At 45.2% G+C, this 24,252-nt stretch overlaps 1 protein-coding gene across 2 annotated transcripts in view; it reads left to right on the top strand.

Moving 5' to 3' along the window:
- The window catches only part of Thsd4 (thrombospondin type 1 domain containing 4), a 552,037-nt gene that overhangs the window by 500,146 nt on the left and 27,639 nt on the right, over positions 1-24,252 (top strand). For both annotated transcript variants that reach the window (XM_085844687.1, XM_021172602.3), the window contains 3 exons: positions 15,427-15,602; positions 18,487-18,583; positions 21,222-21,497. In XM_085844687.1, the coding sequence (XP_085700813.1) occupies positions 15,427-15,602; positions 18,487-18,583; positions 21,222-21,497 (549 nt within the window). The remainder of the gene's footprint in view (positions 1-15,426; positions 15,603-18,486; positions 18,584-21,221; positions 21,498-24,252) is intronic.

The following is a 24,252-nucleotide window of genomic DNA, read 5'->3' as shown; positions in this document are numbered from 1 at the left end:
CCAATGACTAAAGCCACACACATCTTTACAAGAAGTGCCCATAGGATGATTAGTGTTACCTAAGAGTGGAGGAGCCAAAATAGAGAGAGTATCAACGATGACTGTGAGATTTTGGAGAATAATGCATTGAGGTTAAACATGCAGCTCTATGAATAAAAACCAATGGATTGTACACTTTGTTTATTTTATGTGTTTGTATTATAGTGTGTGAATTTTGTCGCAATAAACAACATGGTGTTAGGAGAGATATCTCAGCTGTTAGCAGCATTTGATGCTCTCCTAGGGACCTGAGTTGGTTCCCGGCACTCATATAGGCTCACAACCACCTATAACTGCATGGGATCTAACATCCTCTTTTGGCCTCTGATAAGTTAAGAGATGAGAGTAACCACACACATGTGGCATATAGTCCCACGAACACACACATCCAGCTTGTATCCTTTACTTACTTCTCTTCTGCTCTGATTAAACACTGTGATCAAATGCAGCTTGAGGACAAGAGCGTTTATTCTGGCGCTTGGTCCCAGTCGGTCTCTCTCTTTCTAGAGGTGTAGGGGACGAAGCCTTGCTGGAAGAAGTACCTCACTGGAGTGGACTTTCTCAAGGCCTTGCCTTCCTTTGGCTTGTTCTCTGCTTCGTGGTCTAAGATGTGATGTGTCTCGGCTGCCTGTCTCTGCCACCATGATTCCCTGCCATGGTAGGCAGGCTCTCCTCCCTATGGAACTGGAAGCCAAAATAAACACTCTCCTCCTTGAGTTGTTTGGTCACGATATTTAATCAGAGCAACAGAGAGGTAACTAATACAAGCCGAATGTGTGTGTGTGTGTGTGTGTGTGTGTGTGTGTGTTTCAATCCACAACACATAAAATAAAATAAATATTTACAAGGAAAATAAAGCAATACAAAATTGGTAAGTCACAAAATACTATGATCAGGGATTGAAAAGAGAATATCACCACGGGTTCTGCAGATTTGGGGGAGAATTTGGGGGTTAGATCATGTAAACTACTTTATGTCCACTAAGTCAGAACCTTCAATGAAATGAATCCCTAGAGTGAGACAGGCTACCAAACACATCCAAAGAGATAGGTGATATGAATAGTACTTTTTTATATGCTTTACGTTTTTAACTCTGAAATTTTAAATCTTCCAGCATAGACCCAGGCCATGTGGTTGCATTAAGTAACCCTACTCTATCTATGGGAGAAAAGATGACGATACCAGTTCTCTGCCATCTCTTCCAGAAAAGCAAAGATGAATGAAAACTTTCCAATTCACTTTATGGTTCCTCATTACCCTGACTCCACGTCTAGATGTGACCCAGTAAGAAAAGAGAAAAAAGGACAGAGCTAATCCTTGCTCAACACAGGTGTAAAACCTAGAGAGAAAAGTATCTTTAAAATATTAAGGCCGGGCGTGGTGGCGCACGCCTTTAATCCCAGCACTCGGGAGGCAGAGGCAGGAGGATTTCTGAGTTCGAGGCCAGCCTGGTCTACAAAGTGAGTTCCAGGACAGCCAGGGCTATACAGAAAAACCCTGTCTCAAAAAACCAAAAAAAAAAAAAAATAAATAAAATAAAATAAAATATTAAGAATAGGATATATCAAATATAAAGGGCCAATATATCGCAATCCCAGAAAATTTACTCCTAGAATGTAAGACTAGTTCAACACTGAAGTTTATTTCCCAGATGAATGGTAAATAGTTGGTCTTTGGGTACCAAGGTACAGCTAGCTATGGGGAAGGAAAGGTTTCTGAGAGTCTAGTACATAATAGCTGACTGCAGACAATAATGTAACATGTCCCAGCACAAAGAATTAAAAAGTATTTAAATGGATACTTTGCCATGACTTAATAATTATATAATGTATATATGTATTGAAACATATGATATCCCATAAATATATACAGTGTTTATGTGTCACCTTCAAATTTTACTTTATTAGAATAAAGATGACTCAGAGGGGGCATATCAACAAGAATGAGTATCTGAGTTCAAGTCCCCAGAACCCACATGGAGGAAGGAGAGGTCTAACTCTCAGAAGTTGTCCTCTAACCTTCACATATGCATTATAGTATATGCGTGTGTGTTCCTGCACACACACACACACTAAAGTTTTAATTTTAATATAGTCACTAGTATATTGCTTGCTTAACATGCACAATCTCTGGCCCACAAAAACATTAATAATAAGAGTTCAGTTACAGTAATTCACCATCTTAACAGACTGATGCAGAAAAGAAAATATTATCTCAATAGAAAATAAAAAATTTCAAATATTCAACATCTGGGCTGAGGGGATGGTTCTATAGGTAAGTGTGCTTGCTGTGTAAGCTTAAAAGATTGAGTTCAAATTTTTAGCACGTATACAAATGGGTGGGACTAGCCACGCACACAATTGTAACTCCAACACTATGGAAGATGGAGACAGGAGGATTGCTGGCACTTGCTGGCTTCCAGTCTATCTCCATGTTCATTGGGAGACTCTGGCTTAAGGGAATAAAGAGTAATAGATCAGGACACCTCATGTCTTCCCTTGGCCTCTTCTTGTTTTGTTTTGTTAAAAAAAAAAAAAAGAACAAAAGCAAACTATAAAAGGAAAGGAATTCCTACAGCTGTTTTTAAAAAGATCTCCAGGACAAGCTTGGCGAGACCATCTAGTGCTGAGGGTAATATCCCTGGTCCCTCAGGAGGGAGCAAGGCAAACACCCCTCTGCTTCAACTCTGTGCTGGGAGTTCTGGCAGAAAGAAAAAGAAATCAAAGGTAAATGGGCTGTAAAGGAACCATAGAGCACTATTGTTTGTCTGGCAAATAGAGAATGTATAGAGAGCAAATTGGCAGTGGCCCTCATGGAGGGCTGGAAAGGCTTTTACTACCTAATGGTCACTCAAGAGAACTGAGACGATACAACTGTAAAGCATCGAATCCCTGTCTCTGAAAATCAATGTAATTATTGAATCAACATAATGTACTGCTCACCCTTGATGCTACAGTCAGTAAGGAGGCAACTCTGGCTGCTCCAGCCAAGGCAACTGGCAGGCTTGGCTTAATGAGATTAGGGAACCAGAGTGAACAATAGCTGGACGAGTCTTAATCCAAGAATCCATCAGTGTAATCTCTCTGGAGACGAGTCTACTCTGCCCCCCTGTGCTGGGGAAGACAGCCCATGTGATCTCCTTGCCAAACGTTAACTTCTTCCTTGTTCTGGGGCCGTGCATGGCCTGCGCTCTGACTCTTGGGCTCTACCCTCCTGGATTTCTTGGTTCTTCTTACTGCTCTTTGCTTGTGCTCTTCATGTGTCCCATAGTCCCTTGTGGGTGATTGCCAGATTGAGGACATGAGGCCCTCTATCTCTCCTGTACGGCCATTGTTCCTTTGAGCATCTGCCACCTCCTGGGGTTCTGCAAAAGAGAGAGAGAGAGAGAGAGAGAGAGAGAGAGAGAGAGAGAGAGAGAGAGAGAGAGAGAGAGAGAGTCAGGTTACAGACTCTCCAAGCAATCTTCTATGTCATAGTAGCATGCTCAATTGAGTCTCAATTGAGTATTGTAGATGTATTTATCTGCTAGGATCATGTAAGACTCTGGTGTTGCCATATTTTGTAGTCTGTTCCCATTTATGCACTAGCCAGAGTGTTATCAGGGAAGAATCAATCCACTACGGTAACCGTTGGAACCAATTAGGAGATCAAAGTAGAACATGGATATTCAGTCTCCTGCCTTGCCCCAACTCAGATAAATTTATTCCAGTTTCTGCCAAGTTGGAAAGAGGTCATTTCAGCCATCTTCCTGGATAATTAGGAAATGACTGAATATCTTATATCAAAGGAGTGTGCTGGTATTTCAGTGGGTCTGACCACTTCAGGGCTTTGTAGATGAATTACATAGGAATCCTAGGTAGAACTGTATTTGACAATATCTCAGAGTCTCTGTAAAACTGATCTGTCTACTTACCTCCACATCCCTTTCTTACCTACATATCCCTCATCCTATTTCCTTATTTCAGTGTTAAACAGAGAGTGGCCTGGAAGTGAGGTAGGGCTGCAGAGATGGCTCAGTGGGTAAAGCATATGCCACACAAGCGTGAGGACCTGATTCTGATCTCCAAACCTCCATTTAAAAGCCAGACATAGGGCTGAAGGAGATCACTGAGCCGTTAAGAGCACATACTGCTCTTGCAGAGGACCCGAGTTCAGATCTCAGCCCCTGTGTTGAATGGCTCACCATCACTAACTCCAGCTCCAGAGGGACCTGACATCTCTGTCCTTCTTGGATGCTGGTACTATGCACACACAGACACAATGTTTTTTGTTTGTTTGTTTGCTTTTTAATTAATAAGGAATAATTTTTTTAAGTTGGATGTGGTAATGAGTACATCTGTAATCCCAGCATTCCTACGGGGGTGAGGTGGGGGAGCACAGACATTAGACTCCCAGGAAGCTCAAGGGCAGCCACAGGCTCAGCATGCACGGTGGGGAACACAAGAAACCCTGTTTCAGGCAAGATAGGAGGCAAGGACCAGCAGCTAATGCACACACACAAACACACATACACATGCACAAACACATACACATACACACAAATACAAACACACACACAATTATTTTTTAAAAACAAAACCCTCATGCTGAGCCCTTTGGAGTCTTTTGAGACAGAAATACTTCTCTCCCTGGTCCCTATTCTGGTTCCTACAAGGACAGGCTGTCATAAAGCAACTGCATACCTCTGCCTGAGTCTCTCCCACACTTCCTCCTAGTGTTTCTCCATTATGCTTGTGATGTAGCCAAGAGGCCCTTGGCAGACAGCAACGCCATGCTGTGTAGCCTTTCCAGCCACCATGTCGTGAGCTGGGAAAGCTTCTCTCCTTTATACATTACCCAGTGCTATGGACTGATCGCAGCAATACAAAATGGACTATGGCGGGAGACTGCAGGTAGAGGCTGAGCATCCCCACCTCTGCCAAGTCCCCAGGCAGCACTGATGCTGCTGGTACAGCAGTCAGGCCTTGGGAGCCCTGGTCCCTGCAGCTGGGCCACCCTTCACCTGCTGCTCAAGTGCAAGAACAGCCCCAGCTGGGGTTAAGTCCAATCTGGAAGTGAAAATGAGGCACAGATATAAAAACAAACAAACAATGTCTATATTCTTGGCCTCAAAGAGGAAAAATGGTTATTTGTCAGTATTTTATATCTTAAATTAATACTTAGGTATTTTCTTTCTAATATGATTTTTCATTCTAATTCATATTCATTTAGTTCTAAAAACAAAATTCTGTTACTGTGAAAGGATCCCTCCAATGCATGCATATCAGGGAGTAAAAGGTCTGGGAAGCAACTAGAGAGATCCCAGGAAACAAGAAGAGGTGCATGCTGGGGATTCTTAGGCTTGGCAATGGAAACGTGAAGATTGACCATACTGCTTTTCTTATTTTAATATGGTTAAAATTCCACCACAATACTTTAAACTACAGCAGTGTTATAAGCTAGATAAGAGGTTAGTTGTATTATTAGTGAGGGGGATGCACATGCCCATGTGTGGATGTCAGAGGACAACTTTGTGGAGTTGGTTCTTTCCTTCCAGCTTTACATGGATCCCAAAAATAGAACCCAAGTTACCAGGCTTGCCCATCATGTGTCTTTTACCCACTAAGCCATCTGGTCAACCCCTGAAGGTTTATTCTGAGTTCCCAAGTAGATTAGAGGTAAACTCACTGCACTAGCACTGCGCAGACTTCTCCAGTAAGCACCCCACCCCCACCCCCAGGAGCCCTGAAAAGTTAACATTTACCTGAGTAAGACATCAGCTCAGTGGTGTTCTACCAGACCGGACATGCGCGGAAACCTTAAGTAGCATCTTTCTGGTATAATTCTGGTTAGTTCTGGTGTGGTTATTCTCAAAACCATGCTCCCCGCCTGTGCTTTGAATAAGAATGGGCCCCATAGGCTCAGATATTTGAATGCTTGGGGGGTGGTACTATTTGAAGTGATTGGGAGGTATGGCCTTGTTGGAGTTGGAATGGCCTTGTTGGATGAAGTGGGCCACTGGGGTGAGATTTGAGGTTTCCTAGTATCTCTCTCTTCCTGCTCCCAGTGGATCCAAATGTAGAACTCTCAAGTACCATGTCTGTCTGCACATCACCATGCTCCTGCCACAAGGATAATGGGCTAAACCTCTGAAACTGTACACCAGCCCCAATTAAATGCTTTCCTTTATAAGAGTTGTAGTGGCGATGCCGGGGCCTAGCAAACACAGGAGTGGATGCTCACAGTCAGCTATTGGATGTATCACAGGGCTCCCAATGGAGAAGCTAGAGAAAGTACCCAAGGAGCTAAAGGGATCTGCAACCCTATTGTTGGAACAACATGATGTACTAACCAGAACCCCGGAGCTCTTGTCTCTAGCTGCATATGTATCGAAAGATGGCCTAGTCGGCCATCACTGGAAAGAGAGGCCCATTGGACTTGCAAACTTTATATGCCCCAATATAGGGGAATGCCAGGGCCAAAAGAATGGGAATGGGTGGGTAGGGAAGTGGGGGGCGCTATGGAGGACTTTTGGGATAGCATTGGAAATGTAATTGAGGAAAATATGTAATAAAAATATTAAAAATTAAAAAAAAAGAGTTGTTGTGGCTATGGTGTCTTTTCATACCAATAGAACACTAAGACACTACTTCTTGGCTCAGGAATGGATGGGCCATTAGATTCAAACATAAACTTCAACTTACTATGTTTAGTGATCAATTTTTCTAATTTAAAAAAAGTACCTGAATTCCCAGCATTGAGTGGCCTTTGGAAAAATTGCTTAGAATAAATAAGAAATTAGTATAGTCACATGTTCCATGTTTGTATGTATACTCTAATTAACACATGTACTTGGGATAGGAGCTCCATGTGTGTGTGTGTGTGTGTGTGTGTGTGTGTGTGTGTGTGTGTTGCTGTCTAGTGTGCTGTGTTTCTGACAAGCTTGGGAGCTAGTGTCAGGCCATCTGACAGGTGGTTGACAGTGTTGTTAAATGGTCAGCACTTGACCTTGACCCCAGGGAGATGCTGACATCATTCATCAGGATCTGTTGGTTGAAATACTAAACAGAACAGCACTTCTGCCCTGAGGAGAAACTGATAATAAGGGGGGTTGTGTGAGTGGTTAACAGGACAGATCACACAAGGCCTGGACCACGAACCAGAGGCCGGTGGGTGGGCTTTATAATTTAAGCATGGAAACCTGGCAGCAGAAGACAGACAAAAGGAAGTAATGGCACTGGGTGAAGAGTGACCTTGGGCAATATGCAGAGAGACCCATAGTCAGACTTCTCCTGTGGTCTGGATGTAAGGCCAAGGGACCCTGAATGTCTGAGGTAACTGGACAAGAGGGGGAGGAGAGACAGACTAACATGACAGCAGGTTACAGGGGACAATGGTAAAGAGCCTAGCCAGGGAGGAAGAAAGACAAGACACAAAGAAGACTGTCAGAATTTGAACCTGCATAATGGGATATTTTCTTAAAGATGGGCATTAGCAAGTGGCTCGTCAGAGAAAGATACTAGGTTTATCACTAAAGCTGAGTTTCTCTAAGACCTGTCACTGGAATAACCTTCCCAGAATCCCTTCTGTTTGGTGGGCATGTGTAGCATATGGATAGCTCAGCCTGAAGAGCAGAGCTGGTCTTGAGCTGAGTCTGAGAATAGAGGAGACACTCTAGATGCCCAGGATGTGTTTCTAATAAGAAAAGACTTTTGAACTTTCTATGTGTCTGTCTTCCTACAGTGTAGCCAGGGTTGGCTCCCCAGCCTGCATCTTCTCCTCGTGGAGCCTCTCATGGCTCCCAGGGCCCAGAGTCTTCAGTCTCCCTGGAGTCTTCTCGTCCAATCTTATCTATAGAGAGTCTCACGCTACACCCTAGATTCCTGATCCAGCCATAACAGGCCACCATTCCTCTGTGCTGGAGAGTTTTACTTCAAACTGACATGGCCAGTGTCATTTCCAAAGAGGAAACTACCGTTGAGATTGCCCCTACCATATTAGCCTGTGGACAAGTCTGTGGTGCATGTTCTAGATTGGTGATTGATGTGGGAGGGCCCAAGCTACTGTAGAAAGTACCATTCCTAAGCTGGTTCTTGGTGCAGTAAGAAAGCAGCCTGAGCAGGTCATAAGGAGCAAACCAGTGAGCAGCACTCCTCCATGGCCTCCGTATCAGCTCCTGCCTTAAGGTTGCTACCCTCTTTTAAGTTCCTGCCCTGGCTTTCCGCAGTGATGGTAGGATGTGATGTAGAACTGTAGGCTGAAATAAACCTTTTCCTTCCCACGTTGCCTTTGGTCATGCTATCTTATCACGGCAATAGAAATCCAAACTAGGGCACCCTCCAGTATACTTGCAGCGGTCCTGTCCCAAATGCCCTTCCTCCTGCTCTGTCTGAAGAACCAGTCAGCTCTCTTGCTACAGAGCCACGCTCAAATGCCACCCCTTCCCAAGATTCTCTGTATTCCGTGGACATGAGACTAGCTGTTCTCTTCATGTTGCATTGGTGCCAGGAGGCCTGGGGCCTCCCAAAGTCCCAGGATTTGCCCTTTCTTTACTACTGCCCCCACCACTTTGTTTGGCTTCTTTTCTGACTTAAACCACAGCCTGGTTCCATCTCATGCACTATTGGAAGCTGAACAACACACAGACTCTCCTAAGTCATTAAGGATTCAAAGGAAATTTGGAGTCAGAATAAATCAAATGTTCTGACATTTTAAAGAATGATAATTAGCCATACTTAGCTACAATTTTACAATGAGATAAGAAAGCCGTGGTATTTCCCTTTATTTGAGCCCTTGCAACCTGTGATCATAGAGCTCCCAAAGAACCCCAACCTCCTTGCTCAGAGACCCTCTGATTTCCAGCTCGAGGGTGACGTGGCTCATTGCAGGACACACACATGTTTGAATCTGTCCAAAGGTAGAGCACCAAAGTAAAGCTGAAGAGAGGGGTTGGCAGGTCTGTGTGTCTGCTTAACAAGCACCATCCTTTGGGTGTTCTATCACCCTGGATCTGCTCTGCTCAGATGCATCTGATTCTTGTTTGATTAACAGAATTTTTACTCGGCTTTGCACACGTCAGATGATTTATTCCTGACGAAAGGAGGGTGGTTTTAACATTAGGATTCTTTTGTGTGTGTGTGTGTGTGTGTGTGTGTGTGTAATTGTGTATGTGTGGTTTGCTCACATATGTGTTCATGTATTAGTGTGTGTGTGTGTGTGTGTGTGTGTGTGTGTGTGTAGGCCAGAGACTGACAGTGGCTTTGGTCCTTAGCACTCCTATAAAAAGCCAGGCATAGTGTCTCATGTTGTAATCCCATTGTTAGGGAGGCAGAGACAGGGAAGATCCTTGACCATCTAGTTATACCTAGTCTAACTGGCAAGCTCTAGAGCAGACTCCACCTCAAAAAACCAAGGTAGACACACATGTGGGAGCAAATCCAGGGTGGTAGTTCAGGCCTGTAAACCCCGGCCTTGGAACTGAGGCAGGAGGCTCACAATTTCCAACCTAGCCTGAGGCACATAGTGAGACTCTGTCTCTAAAAGGGGGAGGCTGCAGAGTCAGGAGATAGAGTGAAGGGCGTGTGTATCAGATCCTGTGTGCATAAGCTATCTCTATAGGGGTCACAGAGATGGCCATAGCTAGTACACAGACTTTAGGCTTGAAGCACTCCCATTACCAGCCTCTAACCCTGAATAAACCCAGCATGGAGCCAAGTGAGGACTCATTCACAGTAACAGGCCCCAGACTGCCTTCAAGCTCCGCCTTCACTGAGCCCAGCCTCCTGCCACGACCCGAGCCACCTGTACCTTTTCTCAGAGCAGGCTTGGGCTATTTACAGGCACACAATGTGTGGCTGCAGCTGCTCTCTGTCTGCACAACCAGGTCGGGCTCTGTCTGGAGCTATGCCAGAAGCCGGCCGGGCCACTTAGAACCTTGACCATATTGCTAAAGTCTGATAGGTTCTTTTTAATTTGTTGCTACTGCATGATAGAAGGACCAGAGGGTATGTGATGAGAACAGTCATCAGTGGTTAAAAAAAAGACTCCAGATCCCTGGGGTCTTATGTCCCAGGGCAGCCACCGTAGCTTCCTCCTATGAAATATTTCCAGTGTTTCATGAATGGACTTCTGGGATTCCAAAGAATTACCTCTTCCTCCATATTGCCATTCCCAACAATAAAGCCTTAGCCAGAAACCTTGACTCAGAGCTTTGGATGCTATAAATGGACTTTTAGAGAGAAGCTGAGAAATGGAGGGTGCACTAAATACTGCAGGAGGGTTTCTGCTTGTACTATGTCCTTTGTATTTAAATTGTTAAACCTTCACACTTTAATGAACATACATGTATATGTCAAAATGAATTTTAAGTGATAATGAAAGGATAGCACAGTGGTACCTTCGGCATGGGGTGACAGGAGGATCTCTGTGAGTTCAAGGCAAGCCTAGTCTACATAGCAAGCAGCAGGCCCACCAGGGCTACATAGAGAGATCCTGTCTCAAAAGTGAAGTGGGCCAAATGGGAACCAAGTATCTTCCTTTTCCCTCAGTAACCTATGTCTAGTTCCTGTCCCACGTGCTGACAGATGTGTAGCCACTGTTCTAGTTTTGTATGCATTTATATACGTGCATATGTATATATACACAAAGATCTATAAAGTGTCATTGAAAGCAACCCTCAATCAAAGAGCTTCACACAGGGCTTCCTTTCCGTTTTCATTATTTTTTTAATATTATTTAAAAATCACAGGACTGGAGCACAGCTCAGTGAGCAAAACACTCACCACACAAGCACAATCCCCAGAGCCTCAGAAAAGCCCTGTGTGGCAACATATATCTGTATCCCAGTGTTTCTACAGCAAGATGGGAGTTAGAGACAGGAAAAGCCGAGGAGCCCATGGGCCGGGAGCCTGGTGTACATAGCGGTGGTGAGAGCCTATTGAAACACAGTAGAAGGTGGGACTGACAGCCCTCACACCCTCCACAAGTACACACACACAAGCATGTGCATGCACACACATGCATCAAAACATCATACATACATACATACATACATACATACATACACACACACATATTTAAAATGTATCATGGAGCTCTTTGCTATACCCAGACTCCTCTCCTCCTTCACTTATGGAGCTTCCGTTGTGTGCATATCAGCACTGTAATTTGCTCTCACAATCTTTTACTGATAGACCTTAGGATCATTTGTATACTTGGAGAACATCATCATTATAAACACTTTTGTAGACTTGCAGGAATATATTGCTCAAATACTTTTCCAGAAGTAGACCTCTTGGGCCAAAGTACACATGGGGTTTTTACAGTGAGATCAAATTGCCCTCCGGTGTGGCAGAGCCAAGTTACATTCTCATCGACTGCATTATGGGGACTTGCTTATTTTGTATCTGACAATATTGGTGATATTGAACTTTTTTAGTGTTGGCCCGATACAGCACTTCATTTGTTTATGGAATATGTGGACTTGGCTCTCTGTGAATGGCCTGTTTGTTATTCTTGCCCTGACTATCTTTTCCTTTATTTTTTTCTTCTCCAGTACTCTTAGGTTTAGTAAATATCTATATGGTCAGCAGTGTGCTGTGCCCTCGAGCTGTTCTGGCCTCTTTGGAGCTTAGTGAGAGACAAATGGATGATAGCCGTGCAGGGAGGCTCAGTGTGTCTTAGAGCACAGGAGGTTAGAAATGGGCTGGGCTGGGCAGAAGACACTCCAGAGGAAACCAGCATCTAAGGCATGAGTATGATTTAGAGGTTGCTGGGCAGTGGTGGTGCTCGCCTTTAACCTCAGCATTCCAGAGGCAGAGCAGGCAGATCTGTGTTCAAGGTTAGGCTGGTCTACAGATCAAGTTCAAGGACAGCCAAGGCTATACAAGGAAATCCTCTCTCTGTGTCTCTGTCTCTGCCTCTCCCCTCTCTCTCTCTGCTTCTCTCTGTCTCTCTGTCTCTGTCTGTCTCTGTCTGTCTCTCTCTTTCACACACACACACACACACACACACACACACACACTGGGGGACATTTTAGATGAGAAAAAATCGTGGAGGTCTGCTGTGAATAAGATGAGCTGATACCCAGGAGCAGACTTAGCAACATGGAAGTGTTAGTGGCAATCACTGTCATTTCTTTCAATGAACTGTTGAACAGAAGCCAAAGGAAACCTTGTCTGGACCTTCAGAAAAATGAGCTGTGTGCATGTGTGTTGCTTTTGTGTTTGTTTGTTTGTTTATCTTAAGAATATTCTTTTTAATGTGTTTTCACACGAGCATCATGTGGGAGTTACCATAGAAATAAGAAGAGGGAGAGAGAGTTACAGGTGGTTAAGAGTCCCCCAGAATGAGTGCTGGGAACAGAACCTAGGTCCTCTGGAAAGAGTAGCAAGCAAGTCCTGTTAACTGCCAAGCCGTCTCTCCCAAATGTGACAAATGTGCCTCTTTTCTAAAGATTTACTCATTTTTGTTTTGTGTGAACGGGTGTCTTGCTTGCATGAATGTCCATGCACCATGTACAAGAATGGTACCTGCAGAGGCCAGAAGAAGGCATTGGGTCCCCTGGAACTGGAGAGTAGAAGGTTGTGAGCCACCATGTGGTTGCTGGGATTTGAACTCAGGACCTTCAGAAGATCAGTCAGTGTTCTTAACTGCTGAGCCATCTCTCCAGCCCAGCCTAATTTTTTTTTTTTTTTGAGATAGGGTCTTTTTTTGTTTTGTTTTGTTTTTTGTTTTTTGTTTTTGTTTTTCGAGACAGGGTTTCTCTGTATAGCCCGGGCTATCCTGGAACTCACTTTGTAGACCAGGCTGGCCTCGAACTCAGAAATCCGCCTGCCTCTGCCTCCCGAGTGCTGGGATTAAAGGCGTGCGCCACCACGCCCGGCTGAGATAGGGTCTTAAATAGTCCACACTGGCCTCAAATTCACCAGATGACCAAGGATGACTTTGAAATTCGGATCCTCTTCTGTCTGCTCCCAAGTGCAGGGATTACAGGCATGAGCCACCCACACCATTTTATGTAGTGTTGGGGTTAGAACTTGGGTCTTCTTGCATGCCTTGTAAGCTCTCTAGATCCACCAACAAGCTGTCCATCTCCTCTACCTCTGAGAATAACATTTTAAGATGCTGAACCTACTCTTCCTTAATTTCTGCCTACTCCAGTCAGACTTCAGTGTGCAGGGGGCAATGCCTAAGTATGGAGTCTCTTCTGTCCCTTCGGGAACCTTCTAGCTATGACGGCCTAGTCTCTGAGAAAGCCAGCTATAGATATGTAAGATAGTCCATGAATGTCACCCTTATTGGACCTGGGTGATGGATAATTGGAGTGGGTGTTACACTGTCCTGTCTAATTTTGTTTATAGCTAAATTTTCCATTATGGAGTTTTTATTTGTTTGTTTGTTTGTTTGTTTGGCTTTTCGAGACAGGGTTTCTCTGTATAGCCCTGGCTGTCCTGGAACTCACTTTTTTGTAGACCACAGGCTGGCTTCGAACTCAGAAATCGCCTGCCTCTGCCTCCCAAGTGCTGGGATTAAAGGTGTGCACCACCACTGCCTGGCTCGTAATGGAGTTTTAAAAGGTTAAACTGATTTATTCTGTAAAGTAAAGGCACAAAGATATGAAGTTCCACTATGTTTGTGACATTTAAAATGTGGACTTGTCTCTTTTTTTAAACATCTGTTTTATTTGTTTTTAGAATACCTCTTTACTTGTTCTTTGACAGTTCCACACATGAGTCCTGAATCTTGACGATACCCAGCCCCCCACCACTAACTGGGGACAGTCTTTAATATATCTCCTCCTACCTTCTTGTCCTCAAGGCCCACAGTGACCTACTTCCTCCAGTAAGGCTCCACCTACTAAAGGTTCTAAAACCTTCCCAAACAGTACCATCTGGAGTCCAAATGTTCAGTACATAAGTCTGTGATGAACACCACATTCAAACCACAACTTAGAGTGCCTGAAAATTGAGGCTAGGAACAGCTGCCTAGCAACATGGCGAGGATTACACCTGACAGCACCCACAGAAGTCTCCAACACAGCCCACAGGCTCCAAAGCCCACAGAGGCTGGGGAGGTGGCCCATTGATTAAGACACTTTCCATACAGGCATGAGGACCAGAGTTTAGATCTTCAGGACTCAGAGAAATTCTGGGTGGAAATAGAAGCCCACCTATAGTAAAAAACAGTCTGTGGAGATGGGAGCCGAAGAACAAGCCAGCCACACTAGTCATATCCAAAGACAGGAGACCCTGCCTCAGTAAGCAGACAACAAGATTGAAAATGATTGAGGGGGAGTTCTGGCATCAGCCTCCAAGCTTACACACATACACACACACACACAGAGCTATCCAAAGGAATTAATGCTATCCTGTAAGGAGAAAGCAAACCGTAAGACTGTTGTAAAGATCTAGATTCATCAGTGAGACTCACCTCACTGTTGAGGAATGGGCGATGGGTGGGAACAGGAACTGATCAGAGCTTACAAGTCTCCTATAAGAAAGAGGTGCCCCCCTTGGGGGCTCCCAAAGTCTGAACCACCAACAAAGAACATACACAGGCTGGACCTAGGCTCTCTGCACATATGTAGCAGATGCACAGCTCAGTCTTCATGCAAGTCCCCCAACAACTGGCAGGGACTGTCCCTAAATCTGTTGCCTGCCTGTGAATCCCATTTCCCCAACTGTGCTCCCTTGCCTGGCCTCAGTTGGAGAGGATGTGCCTAGTCCTGCAGAGACCTGATGTGCCAGTTGGGCGTGGAGGGCCCAATGGAGCCTCCCCGTTCTCAGAGGAGAAGGAGAAGACTTGTAAGGGAGGAACCAGGAAGAAAGGTGTGCCAGTGATTGGGATGTAAAGTTAATTCATTGATTGATTAGTGGAAAAAAGAAAAAAAGGCATTCCTTTGAGCTACTGTTGTCTGAGGCCCTGAGATAATGTTGCGCCAATGCTAACATGCCTTCCTATTTTATAAGAAAAGCCAAGACTCAAAATTTTATGCAATGTCTCCCAGTTCTCAAATTTATGCTTCATTATATTAAAAAACAAAACAAAAACGCAAACAAAAACACTACAAGAGCTGAACTTGGCCAAAACTAGCATGTGGGCTGGGGTGTAGAAGCCCCTCACCTCAGTAATGACGCACAGCATAAATTAGTTTTCCCATGCCTTATTCTTCCCCTGCTGGCTTCCTCCTCTGTTTTGCATCCTTTCCTCCTTCAGCCACTCCCACCCATCCTTCATTTTTCTTCCAAGTTCACAGGGAAGGGAATGGTTGAGGTGAGGGAATAGTCAAGCCAGAGGTGGTATGCTTCCAAACCATGAGTGCCCCGGGGCCATTAGCTGGGTGACTTGGGTTACCTTCCTTATGCACACCTGAGCTTACCAGAGAAACTGGTTCACTTGTCTCCACAGCCTTGCGAAGTCGCTCTGGCCGCTCCATCATCAATGGGAACTGGGCAATCGATCGCCCCGGGAAGTACGAGGGCGGAGGGACAATGTTCACCTACAAACGACCGAACGAGATCTCCAGCACTGCTGGGGAGTCCTTTCTGGCTGAAGGTCCCACTAATGAGATCCTGGATGTCTATGTGAGTTTGGGGGTACTGGGGGTGCCCTCTGAGTTTGGGCTTCTGTTGCTTCCAAGGAATATACTTTGAATAAGCAAAACATCTTTGCCCAGGCTCGATAAAATCATTTGAGTGAAGCCTGTTTGAGGGACTCCTTCCAGTGCTTGGCATTGGTCTTTGACATTTACCCCTGAATGTATGAGGCTCACAGAAACCATAAACTCTACCAGGTGCTTTATTACCCTCGGAGTTTATGGACCCAGTAAAACCAATTTTACTCGTTGAACCCAATCAGAGGCAAACAAATCCCCTGTTTCATGAGGCCTGGAGCCCCTCCAGGCTCTTTCCTCCCAATGCTAATTTGGCATGTTTTCTTTTATGGCAAGAGAAAGAAAATGCCAAGTGCAAGGCAGCCCATGGGCTCAACCCTCTCAGCCCCGTCAAGGCAAATGGAGAAGGAACACTCCAGATGACCCCAGATGGGACGGTGACGCTTTAGCTACAGTCCAAGTTCCCTGAGTCACACACACAAGGCTACAGTTACTTTACTTGAAGCCAGAATATTCAGTTGGCCAAGAGTTGTTTTTAATGGTCTTTTAAAAAAGAAACTACTAGAGGGGCCTGAGGCACTCAGTCTATAAAGTCTTGCAAGCATGAGAACCTGTGTTCCAGCCTCAACACCACGTGAAAGGTGGTTGTGGTGACACATATCTATAATCCCAGAACTATGGGAACAGAGACAGGAGGATCCATGGGACTCGATGGCCGGCCAGCCTAGCCTAATAAGAGAGCCCCAGGTCCCAGTGAGAGACCTTATCTCAAACAGCATGGTTGGTCCGACACCCACGGTTGACCTCTGACCACAACAAGCACACATGCACGTGTGCACCCACACTAAGCCACTAGAATCCAGTCTTCTAAAAAGATGCAGAACTAAAGAATATCAAGAAACAAAGGTTTAAAATAAATACACAGATATTTATTATTAATAAATATTAATGTATTATTCCAACTGTCCCCAGAGCCACAGTGGTCTCTAATATTTGCTGTGTCAGAGCTTTAGAAATAGTGTCTACAGCTCTAGAGTTCTGGTCTGTTCCTCTTGAGGGATAGTAGGCTGGAAGTTACAAAAGAAGCCTTGTTTTAGTTCATTCGGGGTGTTTTTTGTGAGTCATCCATTGGTTGGTTGACTCTGGGTAACTTTGAATGGCATCAGAGGTGAAGGCTTTGCCTGTGAACTGCCTCCTCTGGGTGGTCTAGGAGAGGCGGCCAACAATAACCCCATAAACAGCATAAGGCGTTCAGTGGCAGAATCTAGTACACTTCCTCACAGAAAAGAGGTACAGGGAAGGGCAGAAGGGGAAACAGAGTTTGTACAGAAGGGACTGAGAGGGCTGGGGTGGACAGCAAGGGTCTGTAGTCACACAGCAGTGTCCCTTGGGGGTCCCATGCTCAGCACCCAGTTCATGCAGCACCAGTGAGTTGATCTTGGCTTGTGGTGTGAGGAGTCTCTGTGCCTCTCACATCTGCCTGCCTCTGGGTGAGTGATAGGGAAGAAACACATCATGAATGGGAAGAGGGCAAGAGGTGGGGTGGCATAAGTGGGAGATCCAGGTGTGACTCATGGGTGAGTGCAGGGCTATGAGCCCTCAAAAGCCAGTCAGGATTCTCCTCAGTCCTCCTCATGAGGAAAGTCAAACAAGAGGTCTAGAGACTGACTCTGGGTTGCCTACCTGGTCGGCAAGAACCACTTTACAGAGTGGAAATACCAACAAGACTGTGTCCCCTTGCTTGGCTCCCAATTAAATTGTAGATTTGGGGGTGCTGTTGCTCCAATCTGCCATCACTGTGCCTTCTCCTATAATAGCTGTGAGCACAGGACGAGCTGGTAGACTGGGATATCTCTGTTGGCCTTGCTCAGTCTTCTTGTGCCTCCGTCCCAGTTCTCTGCAGCCCAACTAGCTTCCGGCTTGCCATCCTGCCTACTTGGAATTTTGATTGTTTGCTTACTTGTTTGCTTGTGTTTATCATTGTTTCCTCAAAGAATATAACCCAGGTAGCCTTACACTTTTATAAGTGTTATTGTTGTTGTTTTGTTTTGTTTTGGATTTTGTTGTTGCTCATTTGTTTTTTTGTGTGTTATTTTAGAGTTTTGTCTTGGTTTGTTTTTTGTTTTATTTTTGTTTTGGAGGGGTTATTTTGTTTCGATTGTGTGTGTGTGTGTGTGTGTGTGTGTGTATGTTTTGTTTGTTTGGGGTTTATGTTGTTGGTTTGGTTTGGTTTGTTGGCCTGGGTTTTGTTTTTCTACTCTATTTCATTATAGTTCAGGGGCTTCCTGTGGGTGAAAATGAATGAGACCATGCAGCCGACAGGGAGAGGATTGAGGACTGGGGCCGACTTGAGCCAGCGAGCCTTAGTGGCCTAGTCGAGGACGTTAAAGGACAACATTAAAGGACCCTTACTGTTCTAGGCTAGCCCTGCTCAGGAGAGCTGGTCCTTGTTTGCTTGATTTTGCCACCACCTAGTACTCAAACAGGTTCCTCTGCAGTGTGAAGGTCTCGGAACATTTTCAAGGCCACTGACCCAAGCTCTGGCTGAGTATGGATCGCCTGCTGTAGATACTGTCCAATTTGGACTTTATAAAACCTTAACTTTTATCTTCATAAAATCTTGACAATTTGCCCGCTTTTCTTCTGATCTGTATGCACATGAAGTCTTTAATTCTTCGAGAGCAACTTACAAGAAGCCACTGGAAGTAACCTCTAAGGATGCCATTGGTTTATTGCTACAACTAGATGCGAACTTGGACATTTAATTACAGTACTACTTACGTTATTGAGACCAAAGCCATCCAGAAAGGAATGTGTGCATGCAGGCTGTGGTAACATAGACTTTGTGTCCTCAGATGATACACCAGCAGCCCAACCCAGGAGTCCACTATGAGTATGTGATCATGAGGAACAACGCCATCAGCCCACAGGTGCCACCACACAGGAGACCAGGTAAAGCCCCTTGGTTTGCCACCAAACGTGCTGGGTCACTTTTTCTTAAAGCTCTCTTTCTCTCTCTCTCTCTTCTTGTGCCCCTGCCCTCTGTGTCCTGAACAATGCAGAGAAAACCTGTGGGCACATATTTCAAGTCAGCGGACTTGGTATCAGAACATGTTTCTCCATTTAAGCCTCACTGATGGGCTATTTTCATTCACTTGATGCTAAGCCACAGATAGACATGCTGATCCCACATTTGAGATGATTACGTTGTCTTCCCGTTGCTGCTGTAGCAAATGACCTTCCAACCAGTAGCTTAGAACAAGATGAAGGTAGCGGTCTTAGAGTTCTAAAGGTCAGCGGTCTCAAGAGGGTTTCATGAGGTCAAGACCAAGGTGCTCCAAGCAGCATCCATTTCTCTCTGGTCTCAGCTGCTAGAAGCCTCAGCCTCCATGGCTTCTGACCCCTTCCTCCACCCCCAAAGCCAACCTGATGAGTCTTTCCTGCCCATCTAAAACTGCTCCAAAAATAGCATCAGGACTGTGTACCCAGTGAGGAAAGGACCAGAGTTCAGAGCTCAGAATCAACTTATGCCAGATGGGCACAGCAGCCCACCTGCAGTTCCAGTGCTCAGACAGCCAGGGCAGAGGATCCCAGGGCGGGCAGGCAGGCTGGCTACAGTGGCTGCAGCAGTGCATTCTGGGTTCAGCTGAGAGATCCTGCCTTAAAGTCGATAGAGAGCAATCTAGGAAGACTCTTGATACCAACCTAACCTCCACATACATGTGTACGTGCACTCTAACTCGTGTGCATTCACATACATGTAAACAGGTTTGTACATATGGACACATATACACATGCAGAGAAAAAAAAGTAAAATAACACAAATTAAAACAAAACACAACAAAACAAAAAAAGTATCAGCTTTTAATTCCCTTTTCCTCCCAGACAGAATGTCCCTTACCAGTGCGATGACTCTGCCTCAACCCCTTTCTATTAAAAAAAATAATAATAAGCATTTCTGCTGATACTTTGAGCATTTGTCTACATATCAAATATCACTGCTTGCAGTTAGTTCAAAACCAACCTGAACATTACGCACTTCTGAAGCTGGCAGAACATTCCGTCTCCGTCAACCCAGAGGCTGCAGACACCTGATGGGTGGGTGTCCGAGTGCATGCATGCTCCCAGCAAGCTTAGGGAAAGGCCCTGGGATCTGCAAGGAGCTAAAGCGATGTGTGGGTCCTGTCTCTCTGCACTGACTCTGCTGACATGCCCACAGGAGCAGCCTCATGGAACCTTCCAGCTTCTGCTGAGGGCAAAAATAGAGGGTGAGACTGAGTTGACCCCCCAATCTCACCCCAGACGTGGTAAGGTTCCTAGGACATTGTGTGGTCCATGCTGGGGCCCTTAGTGCTCAGAAAATGCAAAGCCTCAGGCCATTGGAAGTCGATGTCTAAGTAGGCCTTCTCTGTTGTGCCCTTGCCCTGCCCACGACTGATGTTTGTGGGAACTCTGCTTTATCCTTCCTGAGGGTCCCCCCTCAAACCAGACAGCTTTCATCATCTGTTAAAATGAAAGCAAGCAAGAAAATCCAGGAGCATAGCTATCTTTCAGACTTGAAGAGAAACAAAAACAGAGAGACCCCATAGCTCAAAAGTGGCCTGCCGCATCTCTCTGCACACGTGTGTGTCCGTGTGTGCACAAAGCCAAGTCTATGCATTGTTGTTCAGCAAACAACACACCAGTCATGCTGCTGAGTTAGAGCATCTATATGCTGCATCCTTTTTTGTTCCACTTCATAGTTGTGCTATGATGTCATTTAATTTTTACTGTCACTACACATTGAAGCCTGTTGTCTTGCTATGGCATAGGATATTTTAGTAACCACATTTTTATGTGCAGCTTTAAGTAAAAGAATGAGACCGTGTATAGGATAACTATTCTTGAAACAGCATAAGTAGGTCAAAGAGGGTGTGCATTTAAAATTTAGAGTGCTGGTGCCAGTCTGCTCGCCAAAAGCTGGCGTCTGTGTATAAGATCACACATACTGAAAGAAGTGGATGTCAGCTTCACCAGAGGACTCAGAGACATGAGCTTCCAAACTCTCTAACTCTTATCATAAGGTAAAAAAGAGTTGAGAGTCTCCTGGTCTGTGTCTGCATTGGTGATATGTTCATTATGAGTGAAGCTGGGAGTGTATGCTTTTGGCTTGTTTGTATGTTTGTTGGGGGTGGCATCTTCCTGTGGCCTTTGACAGTTCCTTGCTGATTTTTTTAGATTTTTTTTTATATGTATGAGTATCTCATTGTGTGTCACATGTGTCACCCCAGGAAGCCAGAAGCGGGTGTTGCATTTCCTGGGACTGGAGTTATAGATGTTTGGGAGCCACCGTATGGGTCTGGGAATTACATCCGGGTGTTCTACAAAAGTGGTCAGCGCTCTCAACCAATGAGCCATATCTCCAGCCCCTTATTACTGATTTTTAATAATGTTTTAAATATGAGAGAGATGACTATTTCCTTTTTTAAAATATCACTGCTATTCAAATGAGCGTCTACTGCATCCTGTCCAGTGGCAGGACCCGTTTGCACACTTTTTCAACTCAGTATGCAAAGACATCTCACTTCTGTACGTGTGCTGCCTCTCCTAGGAGAACCTTTCAATGGGCAGCTGGAAGAGGAAGACAGAGGCCAGGAGGACAGAGAAGAGAGGGAGAAGAACCAGGAAAAGGAAGACTCACAAGTCGAGGCCCCTGAGGTATTCACGTCAGAATCCACGCAGACCTTCCCAGTCAGGCATCCGGAGAGATTCCCTTCCCACCGACCAGACAACTTGGTACCCCCAGCACCACAGCCCCCAAGGCGAAGCCGGGACCACAACTGGAAGCAGCTGGGGACAACAGAGTGCTCCACCACCTGTGGGAAAGGTAAGCCTGCGTAGGAATTCCAAGCCAGGCAGATAAAGGAGGGCCCAGCAAATGAGGCAGCCCCTCACCAACTTGAACCACCTGTGAGATGGTTTGTTCATGTAACAGACTGGCTGACAGGTTCCCAAGATAACCCACAGGCTCATCCAGTAGTGGGATTCAGAAAATCTGTGCCCCCACCCCCTTTATCACAGTGATAGGATACAGATTTGAATGAGCAAGTAGACACATGGACCAAGTCCAGGAAACCCAGCTTCCAGGGCTCCCTTCCAGCAATGATATGTTCACACCAAAGACTGCCAGCCAGACGTGCTCATCCAAGCTTTGATGCACAGGTGTTTACAAAAGCATTCCCAGGCCTCACGCTAGCACCTCAGAGGTCACACTGACATAGTAAACCAGGGCATCAAGCACACAGAAACAGACGACATTCACTGTCACACTAGGTCTTCGTGACTGAAGATCTCAAGCATAGGACACACTCAAGCAGAGTGTTACTGTGCCCCAAGGTTGTGTCTCAGAAGCTACTCAACAAAGACGGGCAATTAAAAAAAAAATACAGAGCCAGGCGTTGGGGGTGCATGGATCTCTGAGTTTGAGGCCAGCCTGGTCTACAGAGTGAGTTCCAGGACAGCTAAGAGAAACCTTGTCTCAAAAAAACCAAAGCAAAACAACAACAAAACAGCTAGCATAGATCTTCTGAGTTGAGCTTTCCCTGTGGCTATACTGTAGTCAATAATCAGGGAATGTGTATGCAGGCTCCAGAGTCTAAAAAATTGAGAAATCAGGTTTATAGATGGCTGGTGTGAATGCCATGACCTAAAGGTTTCAGGGGAACAATACACCTGGGGTCTTAGCGTTTCACTGCAAGCTTTCATCTTCCTCCCCTCCCTTTCCTACTCTCTTGATAAAAATGTTAACCGAGGTTCATCCAGTGTTCTAGCTCAGTCAGCCAGGACCACCAGAGAAAAGCCCCTGCCCTAACAATGTCACATCTATTAACTGTTGCAAGAAGAGAGCCATTGTGCCCATGTGTATGCACATACAACCTCTCTCCAAGGAAAAGGCAGACGGTATAGGACTGAGGAGAAGGGTGGCATTTTGGTGAATTTAGATAAAATGGCATTTTGATAGGCTCAAAGCAAAGCATGACTGCAGGTTTATTATCAAGGGTGGCATTCGTGAAGAGGTCCACATCAGGTCTAGACTGTAACACAGACCCAGCGCCCTTCCCTTGGCAACTCCAGAGTCAGGAAAGATAGGGAAATCAGTTTCTGGAAACCCTGTGTGACTGCTCTGCCCCATGGTCTGCAAGTTGACTCTGCCTCTGTTCCAAGGTGACTTATGGTCCTCTTTACAAGGAAGCACCCATGAACTACAGTCATAAGATTTATTTATTTTATGTATATGAGACACTGTAGCTGTCTTCAGCCACACCAGAAGAGGGCACCAGATCTCATTACAGATGGTTGTGAGCCACTATGTGGTTGCTGGGAATTGAACTCAGGACCTCTGGAAGAATAGGCAATGCTCTTAACCGCTGAGACATAGTTATAATCTTCTCCCTATATAGGCTGAGGGCATCAGATTCTGTTGTTGCCCTGAGACAGTTGTTCTCTGAGGAGATGTTACTATAGAAACAAAAGCTGTGCCCCACTCCAAGCTTCCCAAAACCTGGAAATCCACATGAGAGAGGCATTGATTTGATGATTAGTTGAGTTTTGTGTTTGGTTGGTTTGTTTTGTTGGTAGTCTTTTTTCTCTTCAAGAGACTTGAATCTGGGTTGGGGAGGTGGCTCAGTGTGCAAGAACACTTGCTGTGCAAGCATGAGGACCCGAGTTCAAATCCCAAAACCCACATAATAAAAGTTGAATGTGGAGCATAAGCCTCTATAATCCTCAGCTCCCTTCAGATAGATGGGAGGCAGAGATGTGAAAACTCCCAAATTGCCTACCCTGGCCTACACAGCAGGAAACTACAAGGAAAATCTGTCTGAAAAAAAGTAGAAAACAAACACCAGCACACTAGGTTTTCCTCTGACGTTCATACATGTGAACAGAGAGAGAGAGAGAGACAGAGACAGAGACAGACAGAGACAGATACAGAAAGACAGAGACAGAGAGAGATCAGATCTAAGAAAGTCTTGGATCTGAGGATATCTTTTTCAAAAGAGCACTGGTCTAACGGCTTTTAGGGCTAGAATTTAAGTCTTTGATTCGTTTTTATTTGAGGGTAGAAGGATAGGACTGGGTGGCTGGAATTCTTTATGCTCAAAGCCTTGATGATTCCGAAATGATTGATTCCGCCTGGTAATTGGAGAATTGACGTATGAGCTCTTATTGCATCCATTTTGCTGTGCTCAGACTACACGAGCCAAGATGTGGCCCGAAGAGCAGCTGAACTGGCTTCTATTGTAAATCTGTAAGGGGGAATTAGATGCCTGTAGATTGTGTCTTGACAGAGCCAGACAGCTAGCGATAACTCTGCCAAAAGGCCACAATCATTTTAATAAGATTTTATCCGAGGCATTACAGAGATAAGCAGAGTATCTCAGCATTGACAAAGGAACCTGAGATCCAAATAGAGTCCTTTCCAGCTTTTCTGCCACTTATGAATTGGTGCGGCGCCCGGATAGCTCAGAGGAAACTGCCACTGTGTGGTTTGCAATCCAAAATTATGTGTGTAGAAGATTCTTCCCACCCTGTGTAGAGACCACACAATATTGATTTGTGGATATAGTGAGGTATGGCCTGAA

The sequence above is a fragment of the Mus caroli genome, unplaced genomic scaffold (assembly GCF_978045245.1).
Source record: "Mus caroli unplaced genomic scaffold, Mus_caroli_1 scaffold_11, whole genome shotgun sequence".
NCBI classification, from domain to species: domain Eukaryota; kingdom Metazoa; phylum Chordata; class Mammalia; order Rodentia; family Muridae; genus Mus; species Mus caroli.
Note: the sequence above shows the minus strand (reverse complement) of the source record. Positions and strands in the feature narration are given on the sequence as shown.